The sequence below is a fragment of the Cetorhinus maximus genome, chromosome 3 (assembly GCF_964194155.1).
Source record: "Cetorhinus maximus chromosome 3, sCetMax3.hap1.1, whole genome shotgun sequence".
Classification (NCBI taxonomy): Eukaryota; Metazoa; Chordata; class Chondrichthyes; order Lamniformes; family Cetorhinidae; genus Cetorhinus; species Cetorhinus maximus.
The window spans coordinates 195,251,122-195,271,771 of record NC_135881.1 but is presented as its reverse complement, the minus strand read 5'-3'; the positions used below and the strand labels follow the sequence as shown (position 1 = coordinate 195,271,771).

At 45.1% G+C, this 20,650-nt stretch overlaps 1 protein-coding gene across 5 annotated transcripts in view; it reads right to left on the bottom strand.

The window, feature by feature from the left end:
• Positions 1–6,712: 6,712 nt before the first annotated feature.
• The window catches only part of fyco1a (FYVE and coiled-coil domain autophagy adaptor 1a), a 197,293-nt gene continuing 183,355 nt past the window's right edge, over positions 6,713–20,650 (bottom strand). For all 5 annotated transcript variants that reach the window (XM_078539514.1, XM_078539513.1, XM_078539515.1 and 2 more), the window contains 2 exons: positions 10,398–10,507; positions 6,713–7,604 (listed from right to left, as the gene is read on the bottom strand). In XM_078539514.1, the coding sequence (XP_078395640.1) occupies positions 7,523–7,604; positions 10,398–10,507 (192 nt within the window). In that variant the 3' untranslated portion in view covers positions 6,713–7,522. The remainder of the gene's footprint in view (positions 7,605–10,397; positions 10,508–20,650) is intronic.

The following is a 20,650-nucleotide window of genomic DNA, read 5'->3' as shown; positions in this document are numbered from 1 at the left end:
CTGAAGGCTTCCTGAAGGCAGGGAGCTGAACAACATTAAAACCAAAAATAAAGATTCTAAAAACGTGCAAAACATGTCCCCACATAGGAGTCACTGATATGAACATAAATGTTGTAAAATTTATGTCAAAAAATTATTTGTTTCGTTAATATTGTATGAGGTTTCCTAAAAGATCCAAAGGCCACCTGGCTGATTTGCCCACTCGCCAACTGTAAGGATGGAAGGGCAGCGAAAAATAGGTTTAAATGAATTGATTAATGGCCTTAATAGGCCTCTTAATTGTTGGCAGGCGCGCGTCCACTGACCGAAATATTGCGCGAGTGCGTGATGACGTCGGGATGCTCACCCGACCGCATCGCGCACTATTTTGCGCCCGATTGGCCATAGAGTCAAATCAGCTGCAGAGAGATAGAAGGGACAATTTTTAACATGGGTGAGCAAGTGGGAAGGGGGGTGAGAGTAAATAGGCATGTTGGGAAGCCGGCTCCAATCTGCCAGCATCTGGGTTTTTCTGAGATGGACAAGAGACCCTCCCATGCTTTGGGAAATCCAATAGTTGAAAAGGGTCACACTCCTTTCAGGCCACGAGGAGCAGGACAGTTTCATTTCAACCCTGCAAGCTCCCTCACCATCAATTCTCCCACTTTTCCCTTGGTTTGGGTACCCCAGCCCCAGGCTTGTGGATCAAACCCCTCCTCCTCAGGGATCAGACCTCCCTGGTCCTGCAGCCTTCTCTGGAGTGCGCCCTGCCTGACTGGAAGCCAAGTCTATCAACCAGGCTGACTTCCGGGTGGGGTACCTGTCAAGTTAACTGTGGAGTTAATACCCTGACTTCGACTTCTGGGTTTGCTACAGGCTACTGGATCCCCAACTCCAATTCTCTCCCAATGCGCCAGCAAGTAAAAACTCCACCCCCCTCCACCCTTTCCCCCAAGAGAGGAAAAGAGAGATTGTATTCAGACAGAGAGAAAACAAAGAGGAAGGAAAAGTCAGAAAAAAAATGTAAATTGTTAAGAGCAATTTGCTACTTGCAGGAGTGATATTCCACAGTTTGAATAGTTCCTATTGGACCAGAAAGATTGAGTGATGCTGCTGGAACATAAATTATATTATTAAAAAAGGCCCTTACGCTGCTAAGTGCTTCTGCGGCGATTTTAATTGGCTACAAATGAGCTATTTCTTTAAACTCATGGAGAGGTGGGTGGCGAGCTTTCATGGGTCTGACAGTGGAGCAATGTAAATCGTCTGGCAATCAGTGACAATTTGCAAGTCATGGTTGGACAATTTGGACACTAATAACGACTTGCAGCATTAACCTCGCCGTTAGCTTGTCAGAAAATTCTGGTCAGTTATGTTCACTTCTGCCTTCTTCTTATTCCTTGGTGGCTGAGAAAAGTCTCACAGTGAGTGACAAGGCATCTACATCATTGGTCTGTACTGCTTGGTTGAGCACCTGGATCAATGGTTGCCTCTACCTTATTGACTGCCGCCGAACTCAGAGCTGATACCAGTGACAATACTGAAAGATAAAAGTTTCACAGTCTTCATACAGTACATAAAAATAAAATACTGCGGATGGTGGAAATCTGAAATGAAAACAGAAAGTGCCAGAAATACTCAGCACATCTGGCAGCATCTGTGGAGAGAGAAACAAGAGTTTACCCTCACCCCTGTCAAGTGCCACTCTGTATCTTGTTTTTATGTTTTTGCTTTGAGGCAGAGTTGTTTACTATTCTGCCCTTAACATGCACTCTGGACCAATGCTTTGTTTCCTTGCTACAACCGTTACCACTCCCTTCGCCTTTTGTTCCATGACCTCTTTGCTATTTAATCTCTCACGATTTCTACCTTATCCCAGATCTTCTATTTTGTTCTTCCCCTCCCCCTTTAATAGCATAAAACCCATCATATTTCTACCTCGCTTCCATTCTGAAGAAGAATAATATTCAACACAAAATGTTTCGCTCTCCACGGAATTGCTGAGTGTTTCCAGCACTTTCTATTTTTATTTTGAACAGTGTATGTTGGACACTTTACTTTTACAAAGTACAATGACGTTTAACAAATAGATGGCACAGAAACTGTACTTTTAAAATAGATTCTTTATTTAGAATCTGAGCAAGAACTCTGAATCTGAACTTTGTACATTGAAACAAGTGCCTGCTGTTACATTATTCATTGCCAAGCAAGAAATTCCAAAAGCCATATTAAAGAAATAACTGTTCCTGTTCTTAAAAATAATTTGCAAACTGAATTTGAACTCTTTGGCATTGATTGACATCACAAAAATGCAATTATTAAAGTTTTCGAATTAATACAGATAGTGCATTCAAAGGAATTAAAAAGATTCTATGTTTTTGCTACATTGGAAGACTGAAGAGCCTTTTTGGTGTTTGGAATCTGCATTGCTGCTGAAGTGGTATTATTTGGCACCCTCTAGGTTTTTTTTTGCTCGGTTAAATGTTTGTTGATTAATTATGATATATTTGAGAGACAAGGGACCGGATTTAATGCTGCACATTGTGAGAACCATGGTGACCAGCCTCACTCAATCGTGGCAGAGGCCCCACGTCAGTCTCCCAAAGGCGGGAAAACCTCTCCCCAATAAGTAGGAGCTTGGAAGAGACTGTTGTGGGATTTCCAGCTGCTACCAGTGGGATGTCGATTAGGCTCATCAATGAGCCAATTGACACCCATTATCCCTCGATTCAGTTGTGTTTCAAGGGTTTAATGGGTGCTGGATGGCTTTCCTGCACCATCGGAAGCCTGCCCCTGTCGGAGGGTGGGAGTGGGGTCCCTCGTGATCAGGCACTCTGTACCTGATTGGGGGACCCAGCATTGGGAAGGGGTGGGGTGCTGATAGCTGAGTCCCTGCCCTCGCCTCGGTGACCCCCGAGCTGCCCTCGCTCACCTTTGGTCTGTTCCGTACCTCTGGCTGGTGCAGTACTGCCAGCAGCCAACATTCCCACTGGCACTGGCAGCGACGAGTAGCAGCTGGCCTCTGATTGGCCAACAGCTATCAACGGGTGGGGCTTCTGCCACTGAGGACCTCAATTGCAGGGGAGGTCCAACGGTGGCCACTTAAGTGCTTGAAGGGCACTTGATTCAGTTGGGGCGCCCCCTGTTGGCCCCACAAAATCCAGCCCAAGATCGATCACTGGATAAAATGGATGGGGCAAGATAGGCTGGGTGGAGTAAAGAAAGAATTTGGGCTTTTCACAACCTCGGGATGTTCCAAAGTGCTTTATAGCCAATAAAGTACTTTTTTGCGCAGTCACAGCTGTAATATAGGAAACATTAAGATGTGGAATCCACATTGGATAGACAAATAGGAGTAGGTAGATTGAATGGCGTAACGTCTATGATAGATTTAAGTGCATGGGATAGGGTCCAACATAACGTGGGATAGGGATGTGGCAGAGTAGGATAAGATCCATGATGGCTTAGATTAACTTGGATAAGTTTCTTGATAGAGTAGACTGAATGGAGTAGAATCTATAGGGTAGGGTGTGGGATAAGATCCAAGATATTGTAGGTTAGGTTGATAATAGGGTAAAGTCCATGATAGAGTGGACTGAACAGGTTAGAATGCATCATATAGTACCAAGTGTGGTAAAATTCATTGTAACTGCATCAGGCGGTGTAGACTCCATGTTAGGGTCGACTGAGTGGATTAGGGTCATTGACAAGGTAGAGTAAACTAGGTTGGATTCATAAGTGAAGACTAAGTGAGGAAGAGTCCATTATTAGGTAAACTGGATGGGATAATATCCATGGTACTATAAATGGAATGAATAGTAGCCATCCTAGGATAGAGTGGGTGAGATAGTGAAATCACTTCTCCTAATTCTCAGTGTTCCTCTTTCTGTCTACTTTCTCTTTGTGTCTGCATCTGGGCCATCACCCTCTAGCTCCTCTGCCTTTAGCTCTCCTTAGTGTCTGGCCAGATAGCGTCTGTATCTTAACTTTCTTCCCCTTGGTACTGCTTCCAGGTCAAGTAGACTAAATAGGTGGGATCCAATGGAGTGGGTATGTCAAAGTTAACTAAAAGCCAGGCTAAGGGATGGATTTTACAGGGGGACAGATTACCCGCGCCCCCAACCTAAAAGTCAGTCGGCACCACGACCGCCAGAAATCAAGCCGCCCCACAGCGATATTATGTTGGGGCACTCTTTGTAAGGTCAGAGTTGGACTTCTGACCCATCAGGGAGGAGGTCCCGCCCTAGAGAGCTGCCAGCAGTGTCAGAACAGAGTACGGCCACTGCTGGGACTTCACGCAATCTAAAGCAGAAGGAAAATGTCTCCCGAACTTGAGGTAAGGCTAGGCATTTTGGGCGGGCCCAGCTGGGAGATCCCCGTGGGGGAGGTGGGTTGGTGGGGGAGGGGTTTCCAAGTTTAGAGTGGCCACAAGAGAAGGGGTGGGGGAGGCTATGAAGGCAGTGCCCTCGATGGGCACGGGGAGCCCCCCACCAAAGGAGGTAAGCCCACTTCCTGCCCGAAAGCAGCTCGCGCAGTGAAAGCTGCTGGGCTGCTCACCTTGTACCCGCCTTCCCCGCAGGCTGCAAAATTACAACAGAGGCAGAATGAAGCCCTTCAGTGGCAGTTAATTGGCCATTTAAGGGCTCAACAGGCCTGCGGGCGGGCAAGCTGCCTGAAGCCTTACCCACCACCCATAATTTGGGGGACAGGCCGGGGGGTAGGCGAGAAGACAGTGGGCTGGCAACCGGCTTTATTTTACCAGCTCCCCTGCTTTCAAATACACTGGTGGGGGTTCGTAAAATTCAGCCCTTTGTTGCATATCACCAATGACAGGGTAAGTTCCATGATACGGTAGGTATCTATGACATAGTAGACTGTTCGGATTGATGTCCACAATGGAGAAGACAGGGAGAGGTTAGCTTCATGATAGTACAGACTGGGATGAATAGGATCCTTATGGACTACGCTGGTGCGGTAGCATCCATGATGGGCTACAATGGATTGTTCGGGAGTGGTGGGGGAGGATGGTGGGTAGGAGCCATGTCGTGTCGGCCTGGCTCAATGGTAGTACTTTTGCCTCTGATTCACAAAGTTGTGTGTTCAAACCCCATGCTTGAAGCTTGAGCATATAAGCAGATCCTTCACTGCTGAAGTGAAGGAGTGTTACATTGTTTTGTTGGAGATGCTGTCTTTCTTTATGAGGCATTAAACTGAGGCCCTGTTTCCCTTATTAAGTGGATGTGAAGCTTGTTATGTAATTATTTGAGAACAGCAGGACACCACAGTTGTTACTGCTATTATCTATTTCTCAACCAACACCATCAAAGCAGATCAGTTGGTAATTCATCTCACTGCTGTTTTGTGTAATCTTGTGTAAAAAATATGCTGCCACCTTTGCCTACATGACAATAGTGACTGCAGTTCCTAAGTATTTCTTGGCTATGCAGTGCTTAGGGAGATTGTGAAAAGTGGTATATAAATGCAAGTTTTCTAGTTGGACAGACTCGAGGAGATGAATGATGTACTCCTGACTGGATGGATGGAGTGGATTATTGCAACATTTCAAATACCTGCCTGACTGACATCTCCCAGCAAGCAGATCCTAACCTCAGGGCTTTTCCCAGCCTCTTTATACTTTGCTGATCTCTGTATGAATTTTCATCCATTTCCCCCCTCCCGCTGCCTAAGGTGTAACTCAAACTCTCTTCTACCCACTTTATCCTCTACCTATTCTCCATAGCCAGTGCTGCCATTCACAATAGTCTCACACTCACAGCAAAAGGAATACTATTGTGGCTGGATCAAATTTGGGGTCTTAAATGCCAGTGAAGGGAGCAAAGCAAATTTAAGTCATTTATTTCCAGGTCTTCACCTCAGTCATCGCTTCTTCATATAATCTGCAGGCTTCTAAATCTCAATCATCATGCAGCACTACTTCTCAATTTGCCCAACTATGCTAATTTGCTACACAAGCTTTAACTCTTCACTTGGGCTTAATTTAAAAAAAGCTTTTAGTGGCACTGACGATATGATAGTTCTGCAGCTTCTCTGCTGTGAGAGTAAGAACAGATGGCTTAGTTACTGGCAGTGGAACGAAAGAGTGGGCAAGGAACAAGTATGAGTGGGCAAGGGACAAATATGAGGAAAGTATGATTAATTTTCATTTGTGTGATTTTACCTTATTCATTCTCAGGACGTGGGCATCACTGACAAGGTTGACATTTATTGCCTGTGCCTAGCTGACCTAAGAAGGGAGTGGTAGGCTGCCTTCATACACCCTGCAGTTTGTGCAGTGAAGGTGCACCCTAAGTTTCCCAAGGTAGGGAGTTTATTCTTTGTAGTACTTTGATACTCTAGATTATTAGCCCTCAGGATTAATAGTCTAGTCGCATAAGCATTATGCTACTAGACCCAATCAATCCTCTTGGCATAGGCTGAGAGGGATGGTGGAAAAAGACAAGAGAGATAGGGTAAACATACTGAAATTTGGACCAATGCAGATCATCCCATTTCTGATTAGTTTAAATATGGCATGCACAATGGGATCTCATATTTTGTTGTAACAAATTTCACTTTTGGAGATGTAATTAATGATCTGAGAGTAGAAAATTCTATTTCTGTGTTTCTGACCTTAAACAGAATTGTTTTGGTTGAATGAGTAAATAAAGTTAAGCCTCTATAAAATCCAACCTAAAAATTCAAGTTTGAAATGACTGGTTTCAGCTGAGAGGTGTGCAGTGATCTTCTTTATTCATTGGTTCTGTCTAAATAACAAAATTTTTAAACAAGAGTGCAATGCGCATTGCAACTTGAAAAATACTTTAATTACTTTGCCAAGTTATTTTCAGATACTGCACTATTAAAATGGGCATTACTACAAAGCTGTTACATTAAAATCGACATGAACACCACCCTCAGCTCCTGGCATACAAACTTTTCAAAATATATCTATCTCTAGTCAAAATATATGTGGCATTTGATATAAATAAGTTTTTGCTTGTTAAGCTTATAAGATTATAATGTCCCACGTTCTTAACCGTACATACTAGGTAGATCATCCCAACACATTTATCGCAATAGGCTACATTCATGCCACTTGTTCTCCAACATCACTGGGAACAAGAGGATATTAAACCACACTTACTTCTTTCCTATGCATAATACCACAGCTGCCGCTTTGTCTGCATGACAGTTTATAACTTTGCAATGAGCTGCAGCTGGAAAGTGTGGTAAAAGTGGTGATAGGAGTACAGCAAAAGTGGGTTTGCTTAGAAGGGAAAATACCAAACTAGTGCCTGATTATATAAACAAAAAATAGTGCAACCGTCACTCCTATTGTAAGACAGGAGGTTCTATTCTCGCCCGCTACAGAAATACTGCTTCCCCCTGACAGTCCCCAATTACATTATTTATGTGTTGTGGCTGTATATAAGAAAAGTTACTACGTATATTTTATATAAAGCATGTTTGCATAGTTTTCAAACCTTGGTAAGTTATTCCCCAAATACTCCTTGCTAATTTAAAAAATACATGCGAACACGTTTCATGGTTCAGAAGCGTCACTTCCATCGTAGATTATTGGTTTTTCGACAGTTAAGTGATAAAGCACCTTCTTTGAGGTAAACCTAAAGAAATAAGTCACAACAGTTACTATGATACAATAATCAATTGGGTTTTATCAACAAATGAACAAGTGTCAAAACTTTCTCAACACTTCTACATAAACTTCAAACTTGGAGATTAAATTTGAACTCTGGTCCAGCTATATCAAAAAAATACATCAGAGATTATCTTCACCATCACAAGCGGAATTTAATCCAGCCTGTTACAGTGGGAAACATGGCAGCTGGACCTACAAAATTGCACGGGAGGCTGTGCGTTAGTGGGAAAACCTCCCATGATTAAGTCGGTTGAGGGAAGGGGCTATTGCATGCAGCTCACCAGCTCCCGGCGGGATGTCAATTATGTTCATTAACGAGTCACTTGACATCAATCATCCCTGCGCGCACCGGATTTTAGTGATGACTTAAGAATTAGATGGGAGCCACATGGCTCTCCCCTGCCTCCTAAAGGCTGCCCAGCAAACCCAGTTGGGTTTGTCTGCGTCCTTAGAGGGGGATGCCTCATTTATAGGCAATCAGTATCCAATCAAGGGACCTAGCATTGGGCAAAGGGGACCACTGAAAACCAACCCCCCTGTTGTTGCCTCTGACTCCCTCCTTTCTGGCAAACCCCTTTCTGTGACCCCCATCCCACCTCACTTAACTGCGTCCAGGGATCCAGCAACGATCCCTGGTGACGTCCTTAGAGCATTACTAGCAGCAGCCACTGCTTCTAGTGGCGATGCCTCTGATTGGCCGGCAGCTCTCCGGAAGTGGGTTTCTGCTCCCGGAATCCTAAATCCTGGGGAAAGCCCGACCCTGGCTAGTTAAGAGGCTGACATGGCGTCCCCAATGGAAACAAAGCGATGTTTCCACTGGTTCTCCAACCGGTGGGCGAGACCCCTGTCGCCCGCATTAAATCCCAGCCACTGTCTGGGCAGTAATCTAGCAAAGCAGATTGCTTGCCCATTGTAGAGCCTCTCTATTTTCATCCCACTGATTTCTGCAGACATCTGCCTGTCTTCTAGATGCACTAGCATGGTTAGTTTTACTATCTTTAAGTGTCCCTTTGGAAGGTAAAAGTCCATCCCCGTGGTCCAGGATGGATTACAAATCTCCTACCCTTTAGGGAAGTGGCAGCAATTTAACTGCACGTTTTCCCGCTTCCAGGACTTTCTGCACAGCCTTGGTCACTGTGCCTTCAGCAGAAATCTTGTCTAACAGTCCTCAGAAAGTCTCTCCTTTGTACTCTAGAATAAAACAAAAACTCCTCTGATGGTTTCTCTTACTCAGGAATCAAAAAAGATGGAATTCCAAGGAGGGTGCAGCTGATGTTGAGCAGGTCCTACATTGTTGATTAATGTTTTCTAGCATAGAAATTTGGAACAGGGAATAAGGAATGCTGCCTGTTAGAAAATTGACTTTACAAAGAAAGCTATCCAGGTGGGAAAGAGGGTATGGATTGGATGCGCTAAGGTTTGGACTTTGGACCATTTTACCATTATCCAACGGACCTCCCATGGCAATGAGCAATGTATTACTCTGCTCTAATGTTCTTTGAAGGCCACACTGTCTGATTGCTGCTAGATAAATAAAACCTCAGTTCAGAAGCATGTAGAATTAAATGACCAGCTTTCTTTCTTTTGTTTCAAGACTGATTTGCATAAGTAACAAGGTATTCTAGATATATCATTTTAACCTTACTTTGGAAGAGAATGCAATGCGAAAAGTTTCATGCTAGTGACTCCCTTTGAAGATGTTTCAGTACAGCCACACTTGTGAAACATTCAAGAAAACAGCAAAAAGTCTACAATTATGTAGCGCTTTTCACAACCTCAAGACACGTTACAGGTAATGAAGTACTTTTGAAGTGTAATTGCTATTGTCATGCAGGAAACATGGCTGTCAATTACTGCACAGCAAAGTGCCATAAACAGCAATAAAATAATAGCCAGATAATCTGTTTAAGTGATAAGGGATATATGTCAGTCAGGACAATGGAGAAATTGTGCCTTTTGAAATAGCGCCATGAGATATTTTAAATTTACCTGAGAGGGCAGACGGGACCTCGGTTTAATGTCTCATGTGAAAAGACAACACCTCAGCCAGTACAGCATTCCCTCAGTACTGCAATGGAGCATTAGCCTAGATTTTTTGCTCAAATCGCCGGAGTGGGACTTGAACATATAACTTTCCGATTCAAAGGTGCTGAATGACATTTTGGAAGGGTCATCAGTTAAGACCTACAGATTTTTATGAGAAATCTGGCGGCTCTAAAACCTTTATGGTGTCTTGCTTCTTCTTGTGCTTTGGTTGCGTTGGCATCACAGACTAACATCCATATTTATAAATGTGGTTAGCGCTAGCTAAACCAGTCATGATCCGCTGATATGGTAGTCATGCTGGTTGCAGTAGGACTGCAAATTTCTGTAGGCCTTGTTAAATGTCCAACCTCTCCTTGGACAACTACTGTGCAGGTGGAGATCAAAAAGGAAAGATGACTAATCCAATTTCAAAATATCAATAATAAACAACAATGTGACAGCAGTAGCATGTACATTTCACTGTTCCCTCATAATTTGGATGCATTCAAGAAAATCCATCATTACCACTCAATTTTTGGATTGAGATGATATGCATGGATTTTCAGACCAGCTTTTTAGCTCTGCTATGCTAATATTATTTTTGTTTTACACTCATTCAGATGAAGATTGCCTATCACTCTACCATGCTGTTATCTGAAAATGCAAGAATCAAGCTACGCCATTTCCTTAATAAGATAACATACCAAATTTAAGCCCAAGTCATGTGGCTTACCTTGAAAAAGTGTTATCAAAAATCAGCAAATACAGCCCTGGATTCCTAGCCTTCAGTTGACCTTGTATCGTTTCCTTGTGAGAATTGCAGCGAGTTAATGGAATTAAAACCTGTGTATAAACAGACTGCTTTGTAAAACATTAGGATCCAAAATGAATGATGGCTCAGACATTACAACCCTTTGACCGCCTTAAAGGATGCCACTCTGAAGACTCTTGCGTATATGTGCATTGACAGATTAGGACAAGGTGCAGCGTGGACCTGTCACAAACTCAGGGCTAGTGACTTCCTGCTCATCCTTCATTTCATTCATTCGTGGACACACAAGCATACACACAACCGCAAACCACCATAAATTATATGCAAATTCAGCTTGAAGGTATCTCTTGGAATTAGTCCTACATGTGCACCCATTTTGTTACATTTGGCCTGGAAGTGTAGCCTGCCACAATTGTAAGTGGTTCCCTGCATGCCAATACCTTGCATTCCTTTCAGCAATATTCACAAGACAGCACAGCCATCCAGGATGCAGATAAGTGAGCGTGGGTAGTGGGTGAGACATACTCCAATGACAAGGACAAAAAAGTATTGATGCTGGGATTCTAGAATTTAACTCTGGATAATCTTATTAATTAATAGGTCTGAGATTCTAATGTCAGCAACTTTAATGATGTATTAAGAAATCCATGACTTATGCTTATGCTTCACCTTATATTGATATGTCAATCATTGTATGTTAGCTGTCCCTCTACTCAGGATTGTAAGTTTCTGCCTTGGGTCTTCATACGACTGAAACAAGCCAATTCTCGACCCATAGATCTTGGGGCACATGGGGCAGTATGTTCCATGAGGTAGTGGGATCCAGAATGCAGGATTTGCTTGCTTTTATTTCCTTCTCTGCCGCCACTCTGCCTCATTATTAAGACATTGGGACTCAAAGCATGATGCAGCTTGATAGACAAGTTGTTATCATTTTGAATGATTGGTAGCAGTTGGAGAGGGCAGTCCGAGACAGACTGTGTGCATATTATCAAGATAGAAGGCAGTGTGAAATAGTCTGTGTGTGTATTAACAAGATAGAGAGAGGGCAGTGTGAGATAGTCTGTGTGTGTATTAACAAAATAGAGAGAGGGCAGTGTGAAATAGTCTGTGTGTGTATTAACAAGATAGCAAGAGGGAGTGTGAAATAGTCTGTATGTGTATTAACAAAATAAAGAGAGGGAATTAGCGAGGCAGAGAGAAGGCAATGTGAAATAGTCTGTATGGGAATTAACAAAGCAGGGAATTAACAATATACTTCTATTTATATAGCACATTTAATGTAGCAAATATCCCAAGGTGCATCACGGGAGCGTTATCAAACAAAATTTGACATCAAGGAGAAAAAGCTTGATCAATGAGGTAGCTTTAGGGAGTGTTTCAAAGCAGGAAAGAGATGTAGAAAGGTTCAGTGAAGGGATTCTATAATTCAGGGCCTTGGCAGCTAAAGGCATGACCATCATTTGTGGAGTAATTAAAATCTGGGATGCTCGAGGCCAGAATTGGCCAAGTAGAATGGGGGTATGGAAGATACATGATTGGATGGATATCTCAGTGGGGTGTAGGACTATAGAAATTTCCAGAGATAGGGCTGTAAGTTAATATTTTCTGGAGAAACTTTAGGGAGGGAAAAGGGCAGGATAGGCAAAGAAAGAAAAGTGCTTAAAAAAGTTTCATGAATCAACCGTGAGATGGAAAAAAATGTATTAAATAACAGAGGAGAGATTTTGTGGAGGAAAGAAACAGGTCGATTGGGAAGGGTGGCAATCGGATCCGGAGGCCTTCAGCAGATGTTAGGGCCCCTCTTTGCTTATTGTCATGAGATCCATTGATCCTTGGGTCTTTGTGTGCTAAATTAGCAGTCTGTGGAGTTTGGAACATTTAAGGTACATGATGTTCCAATGCTTGCTACATTGGTTCCTGCCTAGTAACAAGGGTGGGACCCTGTGGGAGTGTTTTGATAGGTCGCCAGATCAGTTGAAGAGTCAGTGAACAGCTCTTCTTCAGGCAGTCAGTTGTGGGAAGTCTGTCAGCCAACAACTGACACAGGAACAGGTCCCAGTTAAGTTCAAAAGTTAGAGAGCAAAGGAACAAACTCTAAGTAAACAGGGCCGTTGGGGCAAAGGTGGCCATGCCCTTTGGAACAGTGGTGTTCAGCTTGGCGCGGCCATAGATCTGAAAGTGTGCCTGTAAGCTAGTGTTGCATGTACTTGGGAATCCAGGGAGAAGGAATCTTGGACGGCAAGATTCAAACCGTGTGAGATGGGCCACTGTTAAAACCGTATAGTGGGAGCAACCTTCGGAGAGAATTCCAAGGAGAGATATTCAAAGGTGGAGATTGGGAACCCTCATGAGAAAGCTGAAGTTTCAGTGAGATTGGCTGACTCACAGTTGGACAAACGTCTGGGTGGTTTGTTCAGAAATCCATGGGCATGGAGTGTGGTGCGTCTGACCACAGTTTGCCTGTTAATTCACATGTATCTCATACTTACCCTGAATGTTAGAGCATAAGATATATCTTGTAAATTGGTTTTATCTTTCTGAACTTCTATAGTAAGGTTTACTTCTGTTTGTTCAAAACCCGTGGAATCTTGTGGCTTTACTCATTTGGTAAGGATCTTAAATCTCAACCATGATCTACTTTAAACAAAACATTATTAATCCTTAACTGTATCTCCCCCCATGTCCTGTGGTCTGGCCAAGGATAATAACATAAATTGGGGGCTCTTCTGGGATCTCTATCCACAGGCAAATACGAGTGCTTATACTTGCTGAGGTTAAGGTTTGGCTTGCTGCATTGTTCCAGTGAAGCCCAACGCAAACTGGAGGAACAGCACCTCATCTTCCGACTAGGCACTTTACAGCCTTCCGGGCTGAATATTGAATTCAACAACTTTAGATCTTAAACTTCCTCCCCCCACCCTTTTTTTTTCAATTATATAGATTTTTCTTTTCCCACCTATTTCCATTATTTTTAAATCTACAACTAATACCTTGTCAGTCTTTCCACCCCATCCCCACTAGAGCTGTACCTTGAGTGTCCTGCCATCCATTCTTAATTAGCACATTTTCTTAGATAATATCACCACCTTCAACACCTCTTTGATCCTTTTGTCTGTGACATCTTTTGATTATCTGTTCCTATCACTGCTTGCTTGTCCCTACAACCACCCCACCCTCAACTTCTCTCCCCCCGCACCCCCCACCTTAAACCAGCTTATATTTCACCCCTCTCCTAACTATACTCAGTTCTGTTGAAGGGTCATGTGGACTCGAAACGTCGACTCTTTTCTTCTCCACCGATGCTGCCAGACCTGCTGAGTTTTTCCAGGTAATTCTGTTTTTGTTAAGGTTTATTAGATTACTATACTGACTGAAAAGCAGAATGGCTTTGTCAATTGCTAAGACTTTTCTGAAGAGGGAGGATTTATCCTTGAATGATTTGCAACAATTAACCAAGGCTAGGTTAATTGCATTAGCAGCAAAGTTAGAGTTAGAATTAAAAGCAAGAGCCAAGAAAGCAAAAATTATTGGGGGAACAGTACAACATCTGGGATCGGAAGAAGCAAATGTGAATCCAGATAGCAATTCAGCTGAATTAGCTAGAATTCAGTTGCAGATGAAGCAGCTTTAACTTGAAAAGGAAGAAGAAATGAAGCAACCTGAGATGAAAAAAGAAATTGAAATTACAAAGCTCGAGTTGGCAAAATAGGTTATAGGTTATCCATAGAAGGGGTAGATTTTTTATTGGGTAATAATTTGGCTAGCGGAGACAGTAACATGGTGATGACTGTATTGCAGCAGGCATTTGATCATGCTGATCTTACCAAACTCCTAAAAATTACTGTGGGCAACCATAGGAAGCTTAGTGCCGATAACAAGCAATTGAAGGAACAATTGATCGTGTAGAGAACCAACTCTCAGATGCAAAGGAGAGTTTGCTAGTGAAAAATGAGAACTAGTGATAACACTGGAGTGTCGGTCACAGGAAGTAAAACACTTGAATGAGGACTTGAAATATTTAAGTGATAAATTTGTTGAAGCAAAGTCAACAAATGTATATCTTCAGTTGAAACTTGATGAACTTCAAACATAATAAGTCTCTATGAAGTATCACTTGAACAGGCAAAGGAATTGCTGGTGAACTAAATAGTGGAAGGCAAGGGATCAAATGCAGAAGGATATGGTATATCAAAGAGTAGGGGCAAGGTAAGAAAGGAAAATAGTAATATAGGAAATGAGGGTCAGAGAATGGCAGGAAGGGACAGAGAGAAAAACCTAAGAATGCACCAACAATCAAGACTGGATGTTACAAAGGTAACAAAAAGATAAAACTAAAGGCTCTGTATCTGAATGCGCGTAGCATTCATAACAAAGTATATGAATTGATAGCACGTGTTAAAGTAAATAAATATCATCTGGTAACCATCTGGCTGCAGGATGACAAGGATTGGGTGCTGAATATTGAGCGGTATATGACAATCAAGAAGAATAGGAAGCTAGGTAAAGGTGGAGGGGTAGCACTGTTAATCAAGGATGGCAATAGATGACCTTGGTTCAAGAGATCAGGATGTAGAATCATTTTGGATGGAGATGAAGACTAGTAGGGGAAAGAAGTCACGAGTGGGAGTGGTCTACAGGCCCCCTAACAGTAACCACACCGTAGGGTAAAGTATATAAGAAGAAATATTGGGTGCTTGTGATAAAGGGACCGCAATAATCATGGATGACTTTGAACTACATATATACTGGAAAAATCAGATTGGCAGTAGTAGTCCGGATAAGGAATTCATAGAATGCTTTCGAGATAGTTTCTTAGAGCAGCACTTTTGGAACCAACCAATGGGCAGGTGATATTAGACATTGTAATGTGTAATGTGTTAGGATTAGTTAATGACCTCAGAGTAAAGCCATCCTTAAATAGCAGCGACCACAATATGATTGAATTTTACATCCAGTTTGAAAGGAGGCAAGTGGGTCTAAGACAAGTAATTTAAACTTAAATAAGGGGAACTATGTGGGCATGAAGGCTGAGCTAGCTGAAGTGAGCTTGGATACTAGGCTAGGGGATAGATCAATAGAGAAGCAGTGGCAGACATTTAAAGGGATATTTCACAATACTCAGAAGTATATTCATACTATAGAGAAAAATTCTAAAGGGAGGACCCGCCATCCATGGTTAACTAAAGAAGTTAAGGAAAGCATCAAACTTAAGGAAAAAGCATATAACTGCGTAAAGGTGTGAGGCAGGTCAGATGATTGGTCAGAATATAAAGAACAGCAGAGAATGAGTAAATGGTTAATCAGGAGAAAGAAATTAAAGCAGGCTTGCCCAACCTGCGGCCCACGTGACTACCGAGCAGGGCGAGAGAGTGACTACCAAGCAAGGGGAGAGAGTAGCTACCGAGAGGAGGGAGAAAGTGGCTACCGAGCAGGGGGAGAGAGTGACTAGCGAGCAGAGAGAGAGAGTGACGACAGAGCAGGGGGAGAGAGTGACTACCGAGCGGGGCAAAAGAGTGACTACCGACAGGAGGGAGAGAGTGACTACCAAGCACGGGGAGAGAGTAGCTACCGAGAGGAGGGAGAGAGTAGCTACCGAGCAGGGGGAGAGAGTGACTACTGAGCGGAGGGAGAGAGTGGCCACCGAGCGGAGGGAGAGAGTGACCACCGAGCGGAGGGAGAGAGTAGCTACTGAGCGGGGGGAGAGAGTAGCTACCGAGCGGGGGGAGAGAGTGACTACCGAGCGGGGCGAGAGAGTGACTACCGAGCGGGGCGAGAGAGTGACTACCGAGCGGGGCGAGAGAGTGACTACCGAGCGGGGCGAGAGAGTGACTACCGGGCGGGGGGAGAGAGTGACTCCCGAGCGGAGGGAGAGAGTGACTAACGAGCAGGACGTGAGAGTGACTTCCAAGTGCGGCGAGAAAGTGACCACGGAGCTGGGAGACAGAGTGACAACCGAGCGGGGGGAGAGGGTGACTACCGAGCGGAGAGACAGAGTGACTACCGAGCGGAGGGAGAGAGTGACAACTGAGCGGATGGAAAGAGTGACAACCGAATGGGGGGAGAGAGTGACAACCGAGCGGAGGGATAGAGTGACAACTGAGCGCAGGGAGAGAGTGACTACCGAGCAGAGAGAGAGACTACCGAGAGGAGGGAGAGAGTGACTACCGAGCGGAGGGAGAGAGTGGCCACCGAGCGGAGGGAGAGAGTGACTACCGAGCAGAGAGAGAGAGTGACTACCGAGCGGAGGTAGAGAGTGACAACCGAGCGGAGGGAGAGAGTGGCCACCGAGCGGAGGGAGAGAGTGACTACCGAGCGGAGGGAGAGTGACAACCGAGCGGAGGGAGAGAGTGACTAACGAGCGGGACGTGAGAGTGACTTCCAAGTGCGGCGAGAAAGTGACTACCGAGCTGGGAGAGAGAGTGACAACCGAGCGGGGGGAGAGGGTGACTACCGAGCGGAGAGACAGAGTGACTACCGAGCGGAGGGAGAGAGTGACTACCGAGCGGAGAGAGTGACTACCGAGCAGAGGGAGAGAGTGACAACCGAGCGGAGGGAGTGGCCACCGAGCGGAGGGAGAGAGTGACTACCGAGCAGGGGGAGAGAGTGACTACCGAACGGGGGGAGAGAGTGACTACCGAGCAGGGGGAGAGAGTGACTACCGAGCGGGAGGAGAGAGTGACTACCTAGCAGGGGGAGAGAGCGACTACCGAGCGAGGGGAGAGAGTGACTACCGAGTGGGAGGAGAGAGTGACTACCGAGCGGGAGGAGAGAGTGACTACCGAGTGGGGGGGGGGGGGGGGGGTGAGAGTGACTACCTAGCAGGGGGAGAGAGCGACTACCGAGTGAGGTGAGAGAGTGACTACCGAGCGGGAGGAGTGACTACCGAGCGGGAGGAGAGAGTGACTACTGAGCGAGGGGAGAGAGTGACTACCGAGCGGGGACGAGAGTGACTACTGAGTGGGGTAGAGAATGACTACCGAGCGGGGACGAAAGAGGAACTACCGAGCGAGGGGAGAGAGCGACTACCCAGCAGGGGGAGAGAGTGACTACCGAGCGGAGGGAGAGAGTGACTACCAAGTGGTAGTAAGCACCCTGAGAGTGGGAGTGAGCCGGACAAACACAATTTGACTCTCTCGCACTCAGATGATCATCTTCATTAATTACTTAATTTATAAAATGATCAATTTATTGCTCTGACATTGCTTTATTTTTGCCCAGCAGGCTGTTTCTTTTCCTCATACCTCAACTTTAATTGAAATTCATGTTATATTTGTGCCAAACTTATCTTTCTGAAATTTGTTCATTGGCACCTTCAATGGGGAAGAAATTGAAATGTGGCCCCTCATACGAAAAGGTTGGACAAACCTGAATTAGAGTATGAGAGGAAGCTGGCTAGAAATGTAAAAATGGCTAGTGTGAGTTTCTACAGGTATCTAAAAAGGAAAAGAGTAAGTGAAATGAGTGTTGGTCATCCAGTCAGCGAGAATGTGGCGTTAACAGTAAATAATAAGGAAATGGCAGATGAAATGAACTGATATTTTGCTTCTGTCTTCACTATGGAGGATACAAAAAACATTTCAGCAATAACTGTAAATCAGGAGGTGGAAAGAAGAGAAGAACATGGTGAAATTACAATCACTAGGGAAGCAGTACTGAGCAAACTGATGGAGCTGCAGGCTGACAAGTCTCTGGGTCCAGATGGACTTCATCCTAGGGTCTTTAAAGAGGTGGCTAATGAAGTAGTAAATGAAGTAGTAAAAGCATTGATGTTAATTTTCCAAAATTCCCTAGATTCTGGAATGTTCCATCAGACTGGAAAGTAGCAAATATAACCCCTCTATTCAAGAAAGGAGAGAGGCAGAAAACAGGAAACTACAGGCCAGTTAGCTTGCCGTCTGTCTTAGGGAAAGTGTTAGAATCGATCATTAAGGAGGTTATAGCTGGGTACTCAGAAAAACTCAAGGTAGTTGGGAAGAGTCAGCATGGTTTTGTGAAAGAGAAATCATGTTTAACCAATTTATTAGAGTTCTATGAGGGAATAACATGAGCCGTGGATAAAGGGGAGCCTGTAGATGTACTGTACTTTGATTTCCAGAAGGCATTTGATAAGGTGCCACATCAAAGGCTATTGTGGAAAATAAAAGCTCATGGTGTAGGGGCATTGGCCTGGATAGAAGATTGGCCGAAAACAGAGTATGCAATAAATGGGTCTTTTTCTGATTGACAGGATGTGACAAGTGGAGTCCCGCAGGAGTCTGTGTTGGGGCCTCAACTTTTTACAATTTACATCAAATACTTAGATGAGGGGCGTGAAGGCATGGTAACTAAATTTGCAGATGATACAAAGATAGGAAGGAAATTATGTTGTGAAGAGGACATAAGGAGGTTGCAAGCGGATACAGGTGGGTTGAGTGACTGGGAAAAAATCTGGCAGATAGGGTGTAACGTGGGAAAATGTGAAGTTTGGCAAGAAGAATAAAAAAGCAGGGTATTACTTAAATGGAGAACGACTGCAGAATTCAGAGGAGAATTCAGAACACTCTAGTGTTCTTGAGTCACAAAAAGTTGGTATGCAGGTCAAGAAGGCTAATGGAATGCTATCCTTTATTATGAGAGGAATTGAACATAAAAGTAAGGATGTTATGCTTCAGTTATACAGGGCACTGGTGAGACCACGGGTGGGATTTTCTGAGTCCGCTGGCGGCGGGCGTGATAGGTGGTGTGCGCGGAAAATAAAGCGGGGCCCCCTTCACAACGGCGTGAAGGCACGTCGCGGTCTTTCACTCAGCCCATTGACGTCGGGCCACGTTTCCCGGCATCGGTCGGTAGGGAGCTAATTCTAATATATTAGCATATAATTAAAAAGCCATCCTGCCAGGCTTTTGGAACCCTGCTGTATTGTCCGTCCACATCGGCGGGAAAGTACGCCGACGTGTTTCACAATAGCGCACAGGCAACATGCACTTGGCGGCCTTCACTTTGGGGGAACTGAGGTGAGCAAGCAGCAGCGTTCTCCACGGCTCGCCTGTTATTTACAGGCCTCGGGTGCTGGGGGGGGGGGTGGGGGAAACTGATGTCTGGCCCCTGAGGCAACTGCTGAGGGGTGGGGGGTGTCTGGGGGCAAGTGCTGGCCAGCCTCAGAGGCGACTGCTGGGAGGGGGGTGAAGTGCTGCCCAGGCGCTGCATCCCAAGCACAGGCAATCGAGGCGGGGGGGCAGGGTAAGCGAGGGGAGTGTCCATGCATTAGGGACACCTGTATTAACTGACCATGCCTCTGCAACTAAGACAGATCAGACGCAACCATAGTGATATGATTGGGGTCAGGCTCCTCGCCTGCCCACCCATGCAAGCATTGCGGAGGCACCAAAGGGCCAACAAGCCCTCCATATCTTACCCCCACCCCTGCCGGCACAGACTTCGAGTCCGCCACCACTTTATTGGACCATGGAGCAGTTGGACTGCACAATTTGTACAATCTCCTCGCCAACACTGGCCATATAACAGTCACTGCTGGAGATGCTCACAGCCCATTGCAATCTCAGCATCCTGATTTGGACCAGTGTCCCCCATATCGCAGGTTGACAGGGCAGTCATGCAGCGCACTCATTTCTGGCCATCCGAGGGGTGACCAGCACTCTCCGGAAAGCATTAAAGGGCAGTCACACTGGGCCAGGAAAGGTGCTAAGTACAGCCATGATAACCATGTCTCTCTCTCTCTCATGCTGCAGGAGGACTACGTCAGGACCATGGATCCCGGTGACTTAGTTGTATGCCTGATGGCCTACAGAGACCATAGAAGATGGAGGAGAGGGAGACTGAGACACCTGGCCATGCAAAGGCAGGAGCAGCAACCTCATGAAGGGGCAGCAGGTGCTCCAGCACACGCTGCCCAGGAGCAACAGCGAGCTGTGGCTGGTCGGCACCTAGCGACACCCAGGCTCTATTGACATTGCCTGCCATTCCTGCAGATGGCTGAGAACCAGTGTCGCCGACGACTGCGCATGTCTAGGGAGCTGGTGGCTCACATCTGCCACTTACTGCAGGACTTGGCACCAAGGGGACATGGCGGGCATCCACTGCCAGTGGCTGTGAAAGTGACTGCGGCGCTCAATTTCTATGCCAATGGCTCATTTCAGGGCTCCACAGGTGACCTCTGCGGGATTTCACAATCCGCCACCCACAGATGCATCCATGAAGTCACGGATGCCATC